The sequence below is a fragment of the Talpa occidentalis genome, unplaced genomic scaffold, assembly GCF_014898055.3.
Source record: "Talpa occidentalis isolate TD23 unplaced genomic scaffold, MPIMG_talOcc4v2.1 talOcc4.5, whole genome shotgun sequence".
Classification (NCBI taxonomy): domain Eukaryota; kingdom Metazoa; phylum Chordata; class Mammalia; order Eulipotyphla; family Talpidae; genus Talpa; species Talpa occidentalis.
In genome coordinates this window covers 74,411,361-74,433,419 of record NW_023604861.1, presented here as the reverse complement: position 1 = coordinate 74,433,419, position 22,059 = coordinate 74,411,361, and the positions used below count along the sequence as shown (strand labels likewise).

The 22,059-nt window shown below is 37.6% G+C and overlaps 1 protein-coding gene across 5 annotated transcripts in view; it reads right to left on the bottom strand.

The window, feature by feature from the left end:
- Positions 1–22,059, bottom strand: part of SANBR (SANT and BTB domain regulator of CSR) — a 65,561-nt gene that overhangs the window by 25,808 nt on the left and 17,694 nt on the right. For all 5 annotated transcript variants that reach the window (XR_005128366.2, XM_054701582.1, XM_037527452.2 and 2 more), the window contains 6 exons: positions 20,077–20,315; positions 9,597–9,655; positions 7,717–7,877; positions 4,961–5,047; positions 4,740–4,850; positions 1,596–1,719 (listed from right to left, as the gene is read on the bottom strand). Coding sequence is in view for 4 of the 5 variants with exons in the window: in XM_054701582.1 (XP_054557557.1) it covers positions 1,596–1,719; positions 4,740–4,850; positions 4,961–5,047; positions 7,717–7,877; positions 9,597–9,655; positions 20,077–20,315 (781 nt within the window). In the remaining variant the exon portion in view is untranslated. The remainder of the gene's footprint in view (positions 1–1,595; positions 1,720–4,739; positions 4,851–4,960; positions 5,048–7,716; positions 7,878–9,596; positions 9,656–20,076; positions 20,316–22,059) is intronic.

Here is a 22,059-nt window from a genome sequence, read left to right as displayed (position 1 = left end):
AAAATAAATCTTTTTAAAAAAAAGAAAGAAAGAAAGAAAGAAAGAAAGAAAACCAGTAAGGGTTTCACTTGCTTTCTTCATAAAAGACCCAAACTAGAAATCTACAAAGTCCTTCACTGGTGAGGTAATAATCACACTGAGATACTTCATACAATGGAGGACTATCATGTAGCAATAAAAAGTAGAAAACTGATATATACACAACAAGATGGATAAATTTCAAGTACATTTTATAAAGTAAAATAAACTCCACTCAAAAAGCTTAACACTATATGATTCTGTTTACCTGACATTTTGGACCAAGGCTGGGGTAAGAGGGGCAGAAGCAAATTTTTTCAGGGTAATGGAAGTATTCTATGCTTTGACTATGGTGATAATTATATATGTATTTGTAAAATCTCATACAAGTATAAATCTAACTGTATATAAATTACACTTCAATAAATCCAATTTTTAAAAATTATGAGGCTGTATAGAGACACCACTGGGTGGAAATTATACAATTTGAAACATCTCATTATATATTTTTTCTCTACTAAAAATCATTATCTGGGCCTCCCTGGTGGCACAAGGGTTAAGACACAACCTATGAAGCTCTCTGCAGCCACTGCAGCACAAGTTTGATTCCCGGCCAGCCAGGGAGCAACACATATGGCGCAGCAGACCTCTCCTGACTCGCCCACTGCTCCCCTTAGCAGTGTACTTTGGTCAATCTGCCTGTTCTGTTCCCCACTCTGTCTCTGGTGAATCCTCTCACCCCCTGCACCTCTGGCCTGTACCCCATTTCTTGTATGCATAAATAAATAAATCTTTTAAAAAATAAATAAAAAATAAAAATCATTATCCAAGCCAGAGAGGAAAATTATCAGGGGAAGGAAGACATTAGAGAGTCATAGGAAATTTTCTACAGAACACTGTGGATTTATACATGAGACTAATGAGGAATGATTGTGACCCAAAAAGGATATAGGGTATATTATAGGTTCCTTCAAATAGCAAACTTTCTTGTGCTTTTATTATAGACTTCATTCATTAAAAAATGAACAAAACCTTTTTGGGACCCCTATCTGCAAGGGTACCTTTTGAAGTTCTAAAGAAATTTATGGGCTAACAAAGAAACAGTATGGTTGGAAATAATAAAAGACAATAAGGACTCTGTATTGTGTTCCATTGAAAAACTGGATTTGGTCACTAAAAACTTGGTTTTCTGGGCCTTCCTGGTGGCTCAAGGGATTAAGATATAACCTATGAACCTATCCGCAGCCACTGCAGCATGAGTTCGATAGCCGCCAGCCAGGGAGCATCCCACATGGCACGGCAGACCTCTCCTGACTCGCCCGCTGCTCCCCTCAGCAGTGTATTTCAGTAGCTTTGCCTGTTCTGTTCCCCACTCTGTCTCTGGTGAATCCTCTCACCCCCAACACCTCTGGCCTGTACCTAAGTTCTTGTATGCATAAATAAATCTTAAAAAAAGGTCATATATTGCCTATACCTTGTGCCTATGCCACACAAACATACTAATTAAATTGCATATATCAAAAGAGCCTGCTCTCAATAGTTTGTGAAGCAGGATATTAAAACAAAAAACAACTCACCTGATAACATCTTGAACAAGTTAGCCAGTTGACAGTTCCCCACAAACGCCAATATACATCTCTCCAAGACTTTAATTCTTCAAAAAGACTATTCAAATATTCATGAACATCCCAAGTCTTATCTCTGGGGAAAAGAGCAATCAATATAAACAAATTTTTTTAGGCAAATGCTTTTAAATTAGTAGCTGATTTCCAAGAATATTGGCCAAATGATGCTGTGGAATGGACTATATTGAATGATAGATAAAATTTCATTTGGTGGTGCAAGGGGTTAAGCACCGCACTATGAAGCAGCACGAGTTCAATCCCCGACCGGCCAGAGAGATACCCACATGGCGCAGCAGACCTCTCCTGTCTCACCCGCTGCTCCCCCTCAGCATCATATTTCTGTCAGTCTGCCTGTTCTGTTCCCTGCTCTGTCTCTGGTGGATTCTCTCACCCTCCTACCCCCGCATCTCTGTCCTGTACCCCAGCTCTTGTATGCATAAATAAATATTTTTTTAAAAAATTTCATTTGGGAGCTTTTTATTCTTTCTTTTTTCTGTGAAAAACAGAAAAAAGCATGAAAGAATTAATGGTATTGAATGCCAAATTATTTTAGCTAAGCTAGGTAAGGAATTATAAGATATATATAATTGGATCAGGTAACAGCTGGGATTTAGGAACATGTTGCTAAATGGAAGCTATATTCTAATTATACATATTGTAAAATAAGTAATTACTGATAATTCTAACATTTCATTAATGTTGCCAAGAGGTATAGCTCATAGGTAGAGCATTTGACTGTATTTCATTACTGTATTAGTTCTTCATATTATTTTTAAAAGGCATTTTCTAGTAATTGAGTAATATAGGAATATGAAAATCAGGTCTTGGTAACACACTTTTAAAATTAAATAATAAGCTTATTAAGTTAAAAAGGCTATTTGTAACTCTATTTGCTGTTCTCCTATGTAACTCATGTTCTTATTTCTCCCAAGTCTCTTAATCCTTTTGGACTTTTTCTATTTTTTGTCCTCACTTCAACAAATAACAAAATACAATTATTACAAATTACACAGGCACAACAGTTTTAAAGATATTTAAAGACAGTTTTTAAAATGTATGCATCGGGGCCTCCATGGTGGAGCAGGGGTTAAAGTCTCAGTGCTATCAAGCTATTGCCAGCCACTGCAGCATGAGTTCGATCCCTGGTCAGAGAACTAACCCACATGGTACAGCAAACCTCTCCCTCTCCTGTCTTGCCTGCTGCCCCTCTTCGCAATGTATTTTAGCAGATCTGCCTGTTCCGCTCCCCACTCTGTCTCTGGTGAATCCTCTTACCCCCTCGCCCCTGCACCTCTGGCCTACACCCCAGTTCTTGTATGCATAAATAAAAATAAAACTTAAAAAAAATAATCCATAATATCATCAAAGACAACATTACAAATAACTATGGGCCTCCCCGGTGGCGCAGCGGTTGAGCACTGGGTTGTGAAGCTGCCCGCAGTCTCTGCAGCGCCGGTTCAATCCCAGGCTGTTCCCCAGCCACCGGAGGAGGGTCCCATATAGTGCGCAGACCTCTCCTGCCGCCCACTACTCCCCTCAGCAGTGTACTTTGGTCCTTCTGCCTGCTCTGCTCCCTGCTCTGGCTCTGGTGAATTCTCTCACCCTCCCACACTTCTGACTGTACCCAGTGCTTGTATAAATAAATATATAAATCTTTAAAAAAAAAAAAAAAAGGACAAATAACTATTAGTGAACAAATTTCTAGTTTTGTTTATTTATCTTTATTTACTTCATTTACCACTAATAATTTTCTATGTAAGCATATATCCTTTTAAAACAGTATTCTCAAAGGCTGCACATCAAGAATGATTAGATGTGCTTTACATAGATATAATATTGTATGGGTATATTTTAGTTCAGTTAATCATTTGGGTGTTTAATCTTTTTCTTTTATTTAAACACTATAACAATAAATGTCCTTCTTAAGTGCTTTCACAAACCCAGCATAACCTCTCTGGATAAATCCCCACCAGTAAAATATTGTCAGACAATTTGCACATTTTTAAAGTTTTTGCTTCTCTGAGATAGTATCTCAATTTAAAACACTCTCCATCTCCAACTCAGAATGAGAATTAGTTTTGAACTTAAAGTTGAGTAAAACAGGACTAAGAATACTTAGTCCTGGGGGACTGGCAAAGCATGGTGAATAAATAGACATGGAAAAGACAGTTTTCTTCATTTATCAAATTAATCTGAAAATAAATTTGGTTCTCTCATCAAATTCAATACAACATCTATATGTGTGTGTGTGTGTGTGTGTGTGTGTGTGTATATATATATAACTATAACTAAAATCCATTAGTGAAGAGATATCATTTTAATGGCACTGATTAGAATAGCTTTGTAGATTGATGTATTTTTGGGCCTCCCTCGTGGCTCAAGGGGTTAAGCACAGCACTGTGAGGCAATCTGCAGCCTCTGCAGCACTAGTCTGATCCTCAGCCAGGGAGCTGACCTGCATGGCACAACAGACCTCTCCTGTCTCGCCCACTGCTCCACTCAGCAGTGTATTTCAGTCAGTCTGCCTGTTCTGTTACCCACTCTGTCTCTGGTAAATCCTCTCACCATCTGCACCTCTTGTCTGTACCCCAGTTCTTGTATGCATAAATAAATCATTAAAAAAAATTTGTACTACCTTGAAGCTTAAAAAGACATAAAATTTACCCATTGAGTAAAATACAACTTTGATTGGGAAGAAGCATTTTTCTAAATCAAAGTTGGATCTCATGTAGAAAAGATGCTATCCTAGTAGATTAGAGGAATTTTTTTTTTTAAGATTTATTTATTTATACAAGAACTGGAGTACAGGCCAGATGTGCGGGAGGGTAAGAGAACTCACGGGAGACAGAACGGGGAACAGAACAGGCAGACGGACCAAAGACACTGCTAAGGAGAGCAACAGGCAAGGCAGGAGAGGTCTGCCTTGCCTTGTGGGTATCTCCCTGGCCAGCCGGGAATTGAACCTGTGCCGCAGAGACTGTGGACAGCTTCACAGTGTGGTGCTCAACCTGCTGCACCACTGGGGAGGATGTAGAGTATTATTTTTTATAAATATATTATAATTCACATTTAAAAAGCTATTTTCTTTTCACTCACCTTATGTGAATGTAGATAATATTTCCATGTTGATCCACATTGATTTTTCCAGGAATACAAGGAATTCTCCTTTCTGTTTCTTTTGTTAAAAGTTTCTTACACAAACAACATCTATGATACAAAGAAGATAAAAAAACACCCAAGAAGAAAATTTTAAATGTGGCAAAATTAAATATTTAGGTGTATTATGTAGTATACCAAAGAAAAACACATCACCATACCTGTATAATGTTGCTGCATTATTCCGAGAATCTGGATTCAAGTACTCAGGATCAAAGAGTCTTTCAATCTTCTTACAAAAAAGTTTGCTATCAAGAACAGATGATTAATGAATTAATTTTCTATATTCACTTATCTAAGTTATATGATAGTGATGAAATAAACACTGACCGATGTTTTCTGCACATGTAGAAAGGAAGAAAGCCTCACTTTGGGGATTTATAACACATTTTCAGTGCAATACATCTACTAATGAAAACTGCTTGATTAAGAACCAATTTTCACAAAAAATAAGACTTATGGGTATCTAAACTCTTTTAATCCTTTTTTATTGGCATATTCAACATCAAAGATTTTGGAAATTGAACAATCCTAAATCTACTCATAAGCTGGCATGTGATCTCTGGCAACTTACTTAAACTTTCTCAAAATAACAGTTGGGATTTAGGCATATGTTGCTAAATGGAAGTTATAATCTAATTGTATATATATTGTAAAATAAGTTATTACTGATAATTCTAACATTTCATTAATGTTGCCAGGAGGTATAGCTCAGGAGTAGAGCATCTGACTGTATTTCATTAACATACTAGTTCACGTGAAAAAAAGCTGTATTTGGGCCACTCCGGTGGCACAGTGGGTTAAGCGCCATGCTGTGAAGCTGTCCGCAGCCTCGACAGTGTGGGTTCTGGTCCTGGCCAGCCCGCGAGAATCCCACATGGTGCCGCAGACCTCTCCTGTCGTGCCCACTGCTCCCCATTGCTCCTCTGTCGTCTGCCTGTTCTGTTCCCCACTCTGTCTCTGGTGAATTCTCTCACCCTCCCGCACCTCTGGCCTGTACCCCAGCTCTTGTATAAAAATAAATAAATCTTTAAAAAAAGAAAAGCTGTATTTTATTTTCCCTCACCTTATGTGAATGTAGATAATATTTCCTAGTTTCTCATCAATAAAATGTGGTTAATGATGCCATACTCACAATGTTTTATGTGGGTTAATGAGACAGTGTTTTTAAAACGTGCCATCATGTTAGACATTCAATAAATGTAACTACTAACTATATATTATGCATAACTACTTTATGTACAATATGACTGAACTTTAAAAATCTTCTGATGTAGGTCATTAATTCTAATCATAGGTCTGAACTCACCATTTCCTTTGTATGTCTGCTGCTGTTAAAGGGCACACTTGCAGTTAGGATCCCCAAAACTACTTTCAAGTATTTAGTTTGAGACTAATTCCCCTCTGTCTCATAGCTCTTAAGGACCAAGCTCTTAGATAATCTTCTGAATTATCAATTTCTCCCTCTCTAAAGAATCATCCTGAACAGTATATAAACATAATCCAGTATCTCACTTCTATAAAGGAATCCTCTCTTGAGCCTACCTAACAGTGACTGCTAATTTTTTTCAGCAATCATTAAGAGCAAAACATCTGGAAAAAGCTGCCTAAAACTAATTGGTCACATTTCTGTTCTCATCTTACTCTACACACCATGTTGATAGAATGAAAGGCTCAATATTATTAAGATGTTAAATATTCCCAAATTGACTATAGGGTTCAACATTAACCCCAAAATCCAGCAGAGGGTGTGTATGTGGTATGTGTGTGTGTAAAAGGGCAGGCTGATTATAAAATTTATATGGAAAAGCAAAGGCCCTAAAATGATCCAGCTGCAATCTCAAAGAAAGGCAAAGTTGGAGAATTTACATTACTAGACACCAAAAAAATATTAAAAAGCTTCAGTAACTGAGTGTGCTACTAATACAAGGATAAACAAAGAAATAGAACAAAAGGGAGAATTCAGAAATAAACCTTGCTTATATAGTCACCTGATTTATAGTAAATGTGACACTGCCATTCAGAGGGAAAAGGATGATTTTGTTAGAAAAGTTAATACTTACGTGGCTTCAAACCTCATTTATTTTTAAATTTCTGTTTTAAGTCTTGACCTCTGACCTAAATGTAAGCATATATCCATACACACATCCACATATCCAGCTATGTATCTGCCATCCTATGGACCTGCCATTCTAAGAAGTGTATTAACTATATCAAATAATCTTAACAAGACCCAAGTCTAATATCCTTCCCACAGCAATTAGAATGACCTTTTAAAAACAAATCAGGTTATATCGCTCATTTACTTCTATTCACACTAATAAAGTATATCCTCCTCGCTATGACCTAAATATTTTATAAATGATATGACCACAGCTGACCTCATACCATAAGGCTTATCTTAATAATTTTTCCACTAAGCCCTGTCTTAATAATTTTTAACACAATTCATTACCAAAATATGCTCCTGTGGGCATTATAAAATATAATTTAATTACTTTTTTTAATCTTGATTTGTTCATTGGCTCTATATAAATTTTAGTGCAGTTAAAATAAAATGCAGGGACCTCCCTGGTGGCCTAGGGGTTAAGTCTTAGCACTATCACCAGGATGACCCAGGAAGTTAGTCCACATATGGTACAGCAGACCTCTCCTGTTTTATCCACAGCTTCCCTTAGGAGTATATTTCAATAAATCCAACTGCTCTGCTCCCCACTCTGTCTCTGGTGAATCCTCTCACTTCCCACAATTCTGGCCTACACCCCAGCTCTTCTATGCAAAAATAAATAAAAACCTGAAATAAATAAAATGGAAATATGGTTCTAAATGTAATCTGAATATAAAATATTTCACTAAAATGAAATTGAAATATATTTCTTCTAAAAAGAACATTACATTTAAAATTAAATTAAACTACCTCCTAAACTTATCTTTCTTGTCCTTTAAATCATCAACTTCATTATGTGTAAACAGATCGGCTATACGTGTAAGAAGATTTGCATTAATACAGTTCATGTTGCATGGCGTAGCTACTATGGCATTCATATTTCTGTGGCAATACTGAATGCATTGTTCAACCTAAAAAAAGAAAACACACACACACACAGAATAGAAAATAAACATTGCTAAGTGTAGCATGAAAGATAATGTCACATCAGTACTTTTCAAAGATAAAATTCATTAAAAGCCTGATCCATGCACTAACTGGTTTTGCCAGTTAGTTAATCTATACTGAGTTAATCTATTTGAGTTAATCTACACTGTTTCAAAGAGGTTTAGCAGGCAAAATTTGTACAAACACATATGCAAAAGAGAAAGAAACAAGGACTTAATAAAACCCCAGTCAGGGCCTTCCTGGTGGCGCAATGGGTTAAAACGCAACCTATGAAGCTATGCACAGCCAGTGCAGCACCGAATTTGATTCCTGGCCAGTCAGGGAGCAACCCACATGGTGCAGCAGACCTCTCCTGAATTGCCCACTGCTCCCCTCAGCAGTGTATTTCAGTAATTCTGCCTGTTCTGTGCCCCACTCTGTTTCTGGTGAATCCTCTCACCACCTGCACTTCTAGCCTGTACCCCAGTTCTTGGATGCATAAATAAATAAATCTTAAAATAAAATAAAACCCCAGTCAAATAAACAGTTTGATCAGGGGTTAAACGCAAATATTCAAGACAATTCATAAAACATTTGAATGATAAATTCATTAAAGAAAAAGAAAACAAGTACATTTAATGTTAAGAGTTTGATATGTATATGTCAGTTCGATATGTATATGATATAAAATGTATATTGTGTTTTCATGTTTTTTTTAAAAGATTTATTTATTTATGCATACAAGAACTGGGGTACAGGCCAGAGGTGTGGAGGTGAGGAGGTGAGAGGATTCACCAGAAACAGAGTGGGGAGCAGAACAGGCAGACTGACTGAAATACACCACTGAGGGGAGCAGCAGGCAAGACAGGAGAGGTTTGCTGTGCCATGTGGGTAGCTCCCTGCCCGGGGATCGAACTCGTGCTGCAGAGGCTGTGGATAGCTTCACAGAGCTGTGCTTAACCCCTTGTGCCACCAGGGGAGCCCTGTTTTGTCAACTACTCTTAAAAGACACGAGCATTTGATTTATACATAATTAAACATACACAAAATTGTATTGTTTAGTAGTTGGATACTCATTCTTAATTCACTGAATAATAAATGAAAGACATAAATAAGCAAACCATGCTTAGAGGAAATAAATAGTAAAAGAGGGCCTCCCTGGTGGCACAAGGGGTTAAGTCAGCACTACCAAGTTATCAGCAGCCACTGCAGCATAAGTTTGATTCCTGGCCAGGGAGCTGGCCCACATGGCACAGCAGACCTCTTCTGTCTCACCCCCTTATTCCCTCAGCAGTGTATTTCAGCCAGTTTGCCTGTTCTGCTCCCTACTCTATCTCTGGTGAGTACTCTTGCCCCCCATCCCAGTTCTTGTATGCATAAATAAATAAATCTTTAAAATAAAAAAAAATAGCAAAACAAACACATTCCAACTTTTATCTAATTTGACTTTAGAACAGAACTTCATTGGGGTAAAATTAATTCTGTTTAGTTTCATCTAATATAATAGTGAACATAAAAAGATACATAGAAGTCTTAATTCTTTACTAACCAAAGTACCTCCAAACCCAAACAGTTTTTTCTAATAGAGTAACACTCTTGAATTAACAACTAATTCTAATATATCTTAGAATTTCCTGGACACTTGAAAGAAGATTCAAGTTATATGTTAAATCAAGCATAAGTGATCTTTTATTAACACTTACCAATGAATCCATTTTCAAAAACTCTGAAGAAATAAGAATTGATATGACATTTCCTGGCTCTGGAAAAAGAGAAAAAAATTAAATTCTCCTTTTGATTTGTACATCAATCTCCTCAGAACAGGTTCCTTCTCACCTTAAAAAAGGATGTTATAGGGCCTCGCTGGTGGCACAGGTGTTAAAGTCTCAGTGTGATCAAGCTATCGCCAGCACGAGTTGGATCCCAGGCCAAGGAGCTAATCCACATGGTGCAGCAGACCCCTCCTGTCTTGCCGCTACTCCCCTCAGCAGTGTATTTCAGTAGATCCGCCTGCTCTGCTCCCCATTCTGTCTCTGTTGAATCTTCTCACCTCCCCCCGACCTCTGGCCTACACCCCAGTTCTTGTATGCATAAATAAATAAAAATTAATCTTTAAAAAAAGGATGTTATACTTTAACATATATAACAAATTTTATATAATCTTACTGTATCATATAGTTCAAATGCATGAAAGAAAGAAAATATAATGTTATAAGTCAAGGAATAGAAGAAACTCATAATAAATTTGCCCTGAAACTAGATTCAGATCAAATAAAAAGACTTGACAGGAAGATATGACATACACAAACTTCTCCTTAACTAAATCAGGAGAAAAGATAATTAAAATTTAGAATGTAATTAATGTAATAAATCACATACCAAAATCAATGAGTTTTTAAATGATTAATGAGAGCACTTGTTGAAGTTATTTCAAAGACAGCTCAGTCCCTGTTTTGAACAAATATTTAATTAAAGAAATTCTAAGAGATAAACTTTACTACTACAGAAGGACTAAAGTTACTTCCTATAGGTACAGTAAATGAACTTTCAGAGGCAAAAACAGGGAAAGGGTGAGTGACAACATCGACTTGGCAGTGAAGAGACACTAGGATTAAGTTTTCCCATAAAAACAACTGATAGGGAGAAAAAATAGTAAGTTCCTGCAGGACCTGGACATATTAAACAAACTTGGTGATGCAGTGATTCACCCAGACACAGAAGAAAGCTGAAACAACAGGGGAAGGGAAGAGAGAAAAATCATTGGAACCCTTCTCCCCTCCCCCACCCACAAAGCTGGCCTACTTCATCTAGCAGAAAAGGAAAAAAGGCTTGGAGACCACAACACCCAGAGAATCCTGAGACATCTGGCAGGCCCAGACAGTGACAGGTGGGTAAATGGGGCCTTGGTGCAGGCACATAGCACTGGGCGCAAACCCCGGCACTGTGACACTTCCCCTTCTGGAGACTGGTGAGACCATTTAACTGGTCGCTCTTACCAGCAGGAAGGACATTAGGAGGAGCCTCATAGGGCTGATCCCTACTTTGGGGGCCTCAGGACTCCCACCCAACTATCTCATGGGCCCAGAAAGAGTGCTGATCTTTCCATCACCAATAGCTACAGTTCAACCCATACCCTTTTGTGTTCTTTTTTTTTTTTAATTTGTTTATACAAGCACTGAGTACAGTCAGAAGCGCGGGATGGTGAGAGAATTCACCAGAGCCAGAGCAGGGAGCAGAACAGGCAGACAGATGAAGTACACTGCTGAGGGGAGCAGTGGGCGGCAGGAAAGGTCTGCGTACCATGTGGGACCCTCCTCCGGTGGCCGGGGAGCAGCCGGGGATCCAACCAGCACTGCAGAGGCTGCGGGCAGCTTTGCAACCCAGCGCTCAACTGCTGCGCCACTGGGGAGGCCCCCTTTTGCGTTCATTTTTTACTCTCCCTCAATATACCACAAGGGAGATAGCGAGGGGAGGGGGACCCTGGGAAGACTATCCTACTCATTGAGTGCCCAGCAGACCAGACTCCCCAGCAGACAGACTAAAACAGCAATGACTAGCTTACTGGGAGCCATCAGAGTCCTGAGAAACAATTCTCCCCTCATCTGTTTTTGTGTTTCTTTGCTTATTGGTCAGATGGTTGTCTGTTGTTCCTTTCCGTCTTTCCTTTTCTGATTCTTCTATTTTTCTTCTTTCTCCCCTTCAACATTACCATCACTACTTTCTCGTCTCTGTTATATTCCCTCCTTTTCCACCTCCTCTTTCCTCTTCCCCCTATCTGACCCCTTTCTTTTTTCTGTCACCTGCATTCCTTTTACATTTCCTTAGCTTCCTCTTCTATCCTCTTATCCCTTCTTTCTCTTTCAATCCCCATATTCTTCTGAGACTTGCCTAGAGGGAACATCCCACCCAGCTGGTCAACATCCCACCCAGCCTTCAAGCATGTCCCAGTGGACTTGGCCTCAGCATGTGCCTGGAAGTGTAGTGCTCCACATGAGACTCTTGACTACCACAGACTGAGACACTGGATCCCATCCTATGTAGTGGGGGTCGGAAAAGCAGGGGCTCCTTGAGCAAATCACAGCTCAGAACAACACCTACCATAATAGAAGAGTGGCTGGACGTGCACCCAGGTGAGAACTGCAGGAATCCCCCCAACTCCCAAGTCTGGTAGCCCCCAATGCCCTGGGAAGAGTGAGAGGAACTACCACTTACCTAGAACAGGGGTACAGCTAAAGAGAGAGAAGGGGGAACCACAATAGCCATCACCTATACCTCTATCCACCAGCCACAGCAGCTCAGACACTAGGCAGACACATTCACACCTCAGCAATAGAAATCAGAAGTCATGCCCACCAGCACCAGTGGTACAGGGGCACTATGAATAGAGCAAAGCTGAAGGCTAACAATGGGAAGAAAGAAAAATAGAAATGATCAAGTAAGCCCTTCTGGGAACAATACACCATAGAAAGTAAGTCCACCTCCAGAACCTGATAATACGGACATGGAAGAATATCTACACCTAACAGATAAAGAATTCCAAAAGGCCATAATGAAAACAATTCAAGAGTTAAGAGAAAATGCAGAGAGATAAGAATATAATCAATGAGGAACAAGAAGGAATCCCTAAAGAACAAAGAGAAGGACTAGAGACTATCCAGAGATTAGTGAAGGAGCTCAAGAATTCTGGGAGAAGCCACAAAAATAGAAGAAATGGAAGAATGAATCAGCACTCTTGAAGATATAGATATAAAAAGAACCAAAAAAGAAAAGAAAAGGAAACCAAAATTTGGGTCTTCGAAAAAATAAAAATAAAACCTCTAGCCAGGCTCACAAAGAAAAAATAGGAGAAAGCACAAATAAATAGGATCATAAATGAAAGAGGAGAAATTATGACACAGCAGAAATCAAAATCATCAGAAATTTCTATGAACAGTTACATGCAAACAAGTTCAACAATCTAGTAGAGATGGACAAATTTCTAGAACTATACAATCATCCAAAGCTAAATAAAGAAGAAACAGAACACCCAATCAGACCAATTACAAGCAGTGAAATTGAAACGGTAATCAAAACTCTCCCCCAAACAAAACAAAAAAAAAACAAAACTCTCTCCCCAAAACAAAAGCCCACGAGCAGACGGCTTCACAAATGAATTCTATCAAATGTTTAGAAACAAACTAGCGCCTATCCTACACAAACTCTCTGAAAAAATTGAGAAGGAAGGAACACTACCAAATATATTTTATGAAGCCAACACTACACTAATACCAAAACCAAGCAAAAGAAAACTACAAGCCAATCTCTCTAATCAACACTGATGCAAAAATCCTCAATATAATCCTAGCCAACAGAATCCAACAATGCATCAATAAGATAATTCACTGTGACCAAGTGGGATTTATTCTAGGGGCACAAGGATGGTTCAATATCCCAAATCAATTAAAGTAATCCAACAGATCAACAAAAAGAAAAATAAAAACCATATGATCCTGTCAAATGCTGAGAAAGCATTTGACAAAGTTCAACATCCGTTTATCATGAAGGCCCTTGACACTTTTGGGATAGAAGGAACATACCTTAACATAATAAAAGCCATATATCACAAACCCATAGCTAATATTCTCAATTGTGAAAAGCTGAAAGCCTTTCCCTTAAGATCTGGAACAAGACCACTCTCACCGCTGCTTTTCAATATAAAAGTATAAGCCCTACCCAGAGCAATAAGACAAGAGAAAGACATACACGGAATCCAAATAGGGAAAGAAGTAGTAAAACTATCACTATTTGCAGATGATATAATATACATAGACAACCGTAGAAACGCCAAAGGAAAACTAATCAAAATAATAAACCAGTTTAGTAAAGTACCAGGATACAAAATTAGGGAAAGAAGTAGTAAAACTATGACTATTTGCAGATGATATAATATACATAGACAACTGTAGAAACTCCAAAGGAAAACTAATCAAAATAATCAACCAGTTTAGTAAAGTACCAGGACACAAAATTAGGGAAAGAAGTAGTAAAACGATCACTATTTGCAGATGATATAATATACACAGACAACCATAGAAACTCCAAAGGAAAACTAATCAAAATAATAAACCAGTTTAGTAAAGTACCAGGATACAAAATTAACACACAAAAATCAGTAGCCCTCCTATATGCAAGCAATTAATCTGCAAAAGAAGAAATGAAGAAAACCATCCCTTTTATAACAGAAACAAGAAAAATCAAATACCTGGGAATAAACCTAACAAAAGAGGTAAAGGACTTGCCCAAAGAAAATTATAAAACATGGTTAAAAGAAATAGAAGACAGAATAAAGAAAGGGGCCTCACTGGTGGCACAAGACGCAACCTATGAAGCAATCCGCAGCCACTGCAGCATGAGTTTGATCCCCAGACAGGGAGCAACACACGCGGCACAGTAGACCTCTCCAGACTCGCCCACTGCTCCCCTGAGCAGTGTATTTCAGTCAATCTGCCTGTTTTGTTCCCCACTCTGTCTCTGGTGGATCCTCCCACCCCCCACACCTCTGTACTTGTATGCATAAATAAATAAATCTTTAAAAAAATAAAACAAAGAAACAGAAAGACATCCCCTGCTCATGGGTTGCAAGAATTAACATTATCAAAATGGCCATCCTACCAAAATAAATTTACAGATTCAATGCTATTCCAATAGAAATTTTGATGATATTCTTCAAAGAAATAAAATAAATATTGAAGAAATTCATATGGAACCACAAAAATCCTCGAATAACCAAAGTTTTCCTGATTAAAAAGAAGGAGAATGGAGGTATCACACTCCAAACCATACTACAAAGACATGGTAATTAAAACTCTATGGTACTGGAACAAAACACAGACAAATGGAATTGAATAGAAAACCCAGAAATAAACTCACATATTTATGGAGAACTAATCTTTGACAAAAAAACAAAGACTATGCAATGGAACAAGTATAGTCTGTTCAATAAATAGTGCCAGGAAAACTGGACTGCTACATGCATAAGAATGAAGCTAGACTACTACCTTACATCATGCACAAAAACCAACTCAAAATGGATAAAAGAATTGGACATAAGACTTGAAACCATAAAATATATAGAAGAAAATATAGGCAAAACACTACATGACATACATCTCAGTAACATCTTTTTTTTTTAAGATTTATTTATTTATACAAGAACTGGGGTACAGGCCAGAGGTGCGGGGTGTAAGAGAACTCACCAGAGACATAGCGGGGAGCAGAACAGGCAGACGGACTGAAAACGCTGCTGAGGGGAGCAGCGGGAGAGACAGGAGAGGTCTGCCACGCCATGTAGGTATCTCCCTAGCTGGCCGGGAATCAAACCCGTGCTGCAGAGGCTGTGGACAGCTTCACAGCACTGCACTCAACTTTCTGCGCCACTGGGAGGCCCTCAGTAACATCTTTAAAGACATATTGCCCAAAAGAAAGAAAGTGAAGGAATAGATGAACAGCTGGGATTACATCAAACTAAAAAGCTTCTGTACAGCAAAAGAGACATTAACCGAAATAGACACACTATTGATTGGGAGAAAATTTTTGCACACAATACAAGTGATAAGGGACTGTTCACAAAGATCTACAAAGAGCTGATGCGACTCAACAAAAACAAAGTAAGCAATCCAGTCAAAAAAATGGGCAAGTCTTAAAAAGACACTTCTCCAAAGAGTAAGTACAAATGGCCAACAGATACATGAAACATCACTTCTAATCAGGGAAATGCAAATCAAAATCACAATGAGATACCATTTTACACCAGTGGAAATGGCAGCAACAAATATTGGCGAGGATGTGGAGAAAAGGAAACTCTCCTACACTGCTGGTGGGAATGCAAACTGGTCCAACGACTACGAAAAGCTGTGTGGAGGTTCCTCAAACTACTAAAATATAATGCAGCAATTCCACTCCTAGGAGTCTACCCAAAGGACATAAAAAAAATAGATCCAGATAACTGGATCAAGAATATGTGGTATATACACAATGGAATATTACTGCGGTCAAAAAAGATAAACTCATGCCATTCACAGCAACATGGATGGAGCTGGAAGGGATTATGTTCAGCGAAATAAGCCAGAAAGAAAAAGAAAAATATCAGGTGGTTTCGCTTATATGAGGAATGTAGGGGAAATAGGGAACAGGAAAAAAAACTATAATAAATTAAAAACCAAAATTAACAGGCAACTATAAGTCAGAGATGTTCTGTAGGGGAGGGGGAAGGAAAGAGATCAAAAGAGAAGGGAAGAGCACAAGAGACTATGGTGATAATGCATGGGTGAACTGGTGGTGGGAATTTTATGGGGACTACACCTGAGAGGAGAAAGCAAACATTGTACAAAAAAGAAGAATGATGTAAAATATATATAAAATGAAAACAAAAACAAAAATAAACAAAAAATAAAACAGGGAAAGGATGAAGCCAATTGTCACTTTTGTCTTAATAAACCTAAGTCATCACCTATTTAAGAAAAAGAAAAATTACAATTTCTTATTACATTAGTAAGAGAATCATTCTAAATAAAGAAATATGTACACAATGATTAAGAAATCCTAATCTTTCCTTAAATAATAATTCTAGCGTAAATGTTCTTAAATAGAATGCTGAAGAGAGGAAGGAGCTAGTGAAAACATTCCTGAGGAAACTGTAATATAATCTATTCTGGAGATGATACAAAGTATGGAAACCTTTCCCATTATTTGGTCTCTAAAGTGTAAATAAATAAATAAATAAAATTTTAAAAAGTAACAAATTATAACTTCCTTAAACAACTTTTATACTATCAGTATATTTACTAATAAAAATTTAGAAATATTTTGGTATGTCTATAAATACCAATTTTAGTACACAGACTTTATTAAATCACAAATGCAATTTCCTGTACAAGCTATACCTAATGAAAGACTACTTAGTTATTATACTTTGTATCATCTAGGACACTAACTTTATTTTTTTTTAACTTTTTTTTTAAGATTTATTATTTATTTTTATACAAGAGCTGGGGTACAGGTCAGAGGTGCCGGAGGGTGAGAGGATTCACCAGAGACAGAGCGGGGAGCAGAACAGGCAGAAGGACTGAAATGAAATACACTGCTGAGCAGCAGGCGAGACAGGAGAGGTCTGCTGAGCCATGTGGGATTCTCGCCAGCCGACCGAGATTGAACCTGCACTGCAGAGGCTGCGGACAGCTTCACAGCGCTGTGCTCAACCCGCTGCGCCACTAAGGAGGCCCTAGAACACTGTAACTTTAAATTTCAAAATTAGGGCCTCCCTGGTGGCACAAGGGGTTAAGATGCAACTTATGAAGCTGTCTGCAACCTCTGTAGCACGAGTTCGATCTCCAGCCAGGGAGCAACCCACATGGCACAGCAGACCTCTCCTGTCTCGCCCACTGCTCCCCTCAGCAGTGTACTTCAGTCAATATGCCTGTTCTGTTCCCCAATCTGTCTCTGGTGAATCCTCTCAACTCCCACACCTCTGGACTGTACCCCAGCTCTTGTATGCATAAATAAATAAATCTTTAAAAAAATAAAAATAAATAAATAAATCTCTCAAAATCCCTTTGTGATTTTAAAAATGGGAATCTGAAAGGGCTTTTGTTTATATGGGTTACACTTATCATTCTTTACCATAATAGAAATTATAACATAGAATTTTATTATTTATTAATTCATTTGACAAGAATAAACATTAATATATCTTTACAAAAAGTAACTATTTTCCAAAATGAAAAATAAATTAGTAAGAAGTGGGCGTCCCTGGTGGTACAAGGGGTTAAGATGCAACCTATGAGGCTATCCGCAGCCTCTGCAGCACGAGTTCGATTTCCGGCTGGCCAGGGAGCTATCCACATGGTGCGGCAGATCTCTCCTGACTCGCCCGCTGCTTCCCTCAGCAGTGTATTTCAGTCAGTCGCCCTGTTCTGTTCCCCACTCTCTGTCTCTGGTGAATCCTCTCACCTCCCACATCTCTGGCCTGTACCCTAGTTCTTGTATGCATACATTAATAAATCTTTCTAAAAAAAGAACTGTAACACTGACATTTTTTGCAAATTTCCTTAATGTCTGACTAATAGAATACAGTTGGATTCTCCTCTTTCTACATTCAATCTGTGGGTAGTTTTATTTGATGCTACATCAAAGCTGGACAAATGGTAATTTCTTAAAGGCTAGTTACAATGGAATGTGAAATCATATCAATGAACTTTTCCTAATCTGTTATCTCAAAATCCACTGACCTGTACCTTGCACTTTGCATAGATCTTTAACTCATGTATGATTTTTTTGAAAACATCATGCACTGGTCATTTGAAAACTATTGGCTCATTGAGTTGTGTAGATCGTCTATGTACGGAAAAATTTCATTGTACAATATATTAAAAAATCATATTCATTAATATGCCCACCATTCTAATTAGAAAAGTCTTCAGAGATTTAGAAGTTGCCAAGCACATAAAAGCAGATAAAGGTTTTCCAAATATAATGTGTTGTTTCCCTTTCATTGACTAGATCCACTTAGTACATTTTCAAGAAAATGTCTGTTATCTACCTAAGTATGAAAACTATAAACTGTCAACTACTTTTTCAAGAAAAGCAGTTTTCTGGGTTTTTTTTAAGATTTATTTTATTTATTTATGCATACAAGAGCTGGGGTATAGGCCAGAGGTGCGGTGGGGTGAGAGGATTCACCAGAGACAGAGTGGGGAGCAGAACAGGCAGAGGTACTGAAATACACTGCTGAGGGGAGCAGCAGGCGAGACAGGAGAGGTCTGCTGCGCCATGTGGGTTAGCTCCCTGACTGGGGGATTGAACTCATGCTGCAGTGGCTAGCATTAGCTTGATCGTGCTGAGATTTTGTGCCACCAGGAAGGCCGGGTATTCTAATTTTTTTAAGAAGTAGCTACTCAGGCTTATAACTCAAACAGCCATGCAAGCATTTCCTGAAGACATTACACTTGCTATCAGCAGCAGTGCAGCTCTCACGTCATCACTTAAGAGTACTGGCTAGATGTATGTTCAAGAGTCAGAAGTTAATAAAAAAGGTGATTTTAACTGTTGCGTCAAGGACATGCTTTTTTAAAAAAATTATTTATTTATGCATAAAAGAGCTGCAGTGTAGGCTAGAGGTGCAGGGAGGGGGTGAGAGGATTCACCAGCTACAGAGTGGGGAGCAGAATAGGCAGATCTACTGAAATACATAGCCAAGAGAAGCAGTGTGCAAGACAGGAGAGGTCTGCTGCGCCATGTGGGTCACCTCCCTGGCCGGGAGAATCTAACTCATGCTGCACTGGCTGGCAATAGCTTGATAGTGCTGTCTCTAACCCCTGCACCACCAGGGAGGCACCTTATCAAGGACATTCTTAAGTGGAACTGGAGTTTTTCTCCCTTTTTTTCCTTAACTATAAGAATACAGAGCTAAAGAATACAGTGACCACTAGTATAGTTTAGTGCCCCCACCTTGATGAGTGCTCAAGTTCCAAAATTTTTACCCTCTATTACTTCTGCACCATCTTAACAAATGTCAACACAGAAAGACAAAGAACATCCTAGCAATTCTATGCAAATTGTACTGCTTATGCATCTTCTTCTTAAAAAACCAAAACAAAAAGAAAAATCTCTACAACTCAAAGTGTCCATATAAAATACACTGAGAACTGCTGATGTAGAGACCTGTCCATTTGTTATAAATTCACTATAATTTACTGAAAAGGATGAGAGATGTTTTCTAAAAGGTGGTTATTACATCTGAACAAAAATATTAATGTCCAGGGTCTCTCTGGTGGCACAAGGGGTTAAATCTCAGCACTATCAAGCTATAGGCAGCCACTGCAGCATGAGTTCGATCCCCAGCCAGGGAGCTAACCCACGTGGTGCAAGCAGACCTCTCCTGTCTTGCCCACTGTTCCCATCAGCAGTGTAATTCAGTCAATCTGCCTATTCTGCTCCCCACTCTTTCTCTGGTGAATCCTCTCACCCACGTCCCACCACTTCCCCCACACCTCTACCCTACGCCCCAGCTCTTGTATGCATAAAATAAATTTATTATAACAAAATACTAAAGCCAAACAATTTTTCCACATTTCAAGTTCAGTCCAAAGCAATTACCAGGTGACACAAAAATTTCACTACAAAATAAAGTAACAGATTATCTTTTACCTAAAGTGGGGATCTCAGAATCTTTATTCTCTTTGGTGGTTCTTTTAACGTATTTTATCAACCAGTTGAAAATGTGAACATCACAATGAACTGAAATGTCCACCTCTTCCCAGCGCTGGGCATCCACAGATAAATATTCAGCAAAGTACTTCATTTCTGATATCAAAAGATCTCGTGGACAAATAAAATCTTCTTTCAAGTTTTTTGCTTCATCACATACATGGATCACCATGTTTGGCCTTCATAAAAAAAAGTCACACAGAAATGAAATTATTAGAGTTTCAGAAGAGGAGTCAAGAATATTGACATTTATTGGAGGTACAAAAACACATTTTTGAAGGTTTTGACCACAAATCAGTTTCATAGGCTTCAACATTTTCAGAATTTAAAAAATATTTTTCACAAGTGTCTTGTTAACCTGATCTTTATCTTAGAGTATAGCTAATTTTAGTTTAGTGACTGATGTAACAAAAATATTTACTTATGAGGAACATAAAACAGCACTTTTACATGGCAATGGAAAGAGATAAGATTAAATATTAAAATTTTCTTACTGCTAACAAAGAGGAAAAACAGTTAAAATTATTCATTAAAAACTCAAAAAACTATCATGGCTACTATAGACTCAAAAAATTTTCATGGCTACCAATTTATTTTAGTAGCAAGAAAGTTTGTTTCTAGGTATTCACTACAAATAATTAGTTAATAAAAGTAAAAAGATTCTAAACACTACAGTGTGCCAAATTACATATTTAAAAATAATTTAAATTCAGACAATGCATCAGAAAGATGACTTCAAAAATTACATACTTTCATTTACTTTTCTTTGAAATATATATCATCCCAAAAAGACACATCAGTGTGATCCACAACTGTCTTCATGTCATCATTTATTTATTTATTTTTTTGTGTGACCTTCACTGGCGGCTGGGGAACGAACCGGCGCGGCAGAGGCTGCGGGCAGCCTCACAGCCCAGCGCTCAACCGCTGCGCCACCAGGGGAGGCCCTTCTTGTCATTATTAAAGGAAGAGAAACACTACCCTACAATATGAATTTAAAGTGTGTTTAATAAAACTTCATAACTTCTAATACAAAAAAAAATTATATTTGAGATAAAAATGGGCTACCAGAAAAAGGATCAGTCAACTTACTATCAAACTGAAAGAAATTTAAATAATTCTTTGCAAATTGTTTTTCAAAATAAATTGTGGTTAAAATATAAATAGGTACTGACTGTATAATGAAACACAAAGTGTCTGTGGCTATTTGGATCACAATATAAAATACTAAATAATTCCAGTAAAAAATTTTCCAGTGAATTTTTGTGTCACACAAACAAGCCTATCAGTTAAAATATATGTGAATAAATAACAAACTTAAAACGCGTGAGTTTTGTTTGTGGTAAAAAAACACAGAACATAAAATCAAACAGTTCAGCCATTTTTAAATTCACAGTTCAGAGTTCAGTGGCATTCACATTGTTATACTACTATATACCCAGAACTTTTCCAAACTTTTATGGCATGTGAACTATATATTAGTAAAGCTATTATTTAAAAAAAATCGAAACTAAAAATACACAAAGGAACATTCAAAGAAAATGAAAATTTTCTATATCTTGAGTGAAGGTTACATGGTTTACTCATTTGTTAATACTCATCAAAGTGAATATTTAAAATACCTACAATTTATTGTATATAAATATATAAAGCTATCAAAAAACTCGCAATTTACTGAAAGATATATTCTATTTTTAAATGTTTCTACAATAAGTAATTTTATTCAAATAGTTCTATAATTTACATCCAGTTTCTTTAATATAATTGGGAACTAATGACAGATATTTTTCTGAGTTTTAAAATATATTTTTTCAGAGTTTTGCTAATAAACATTATTTCTAATATTTACAAATATGAAAATAATATTTTAAAATGGGAAATTATAGTCTAAATTATAACAACATGAATAAGTTATATGTTTAG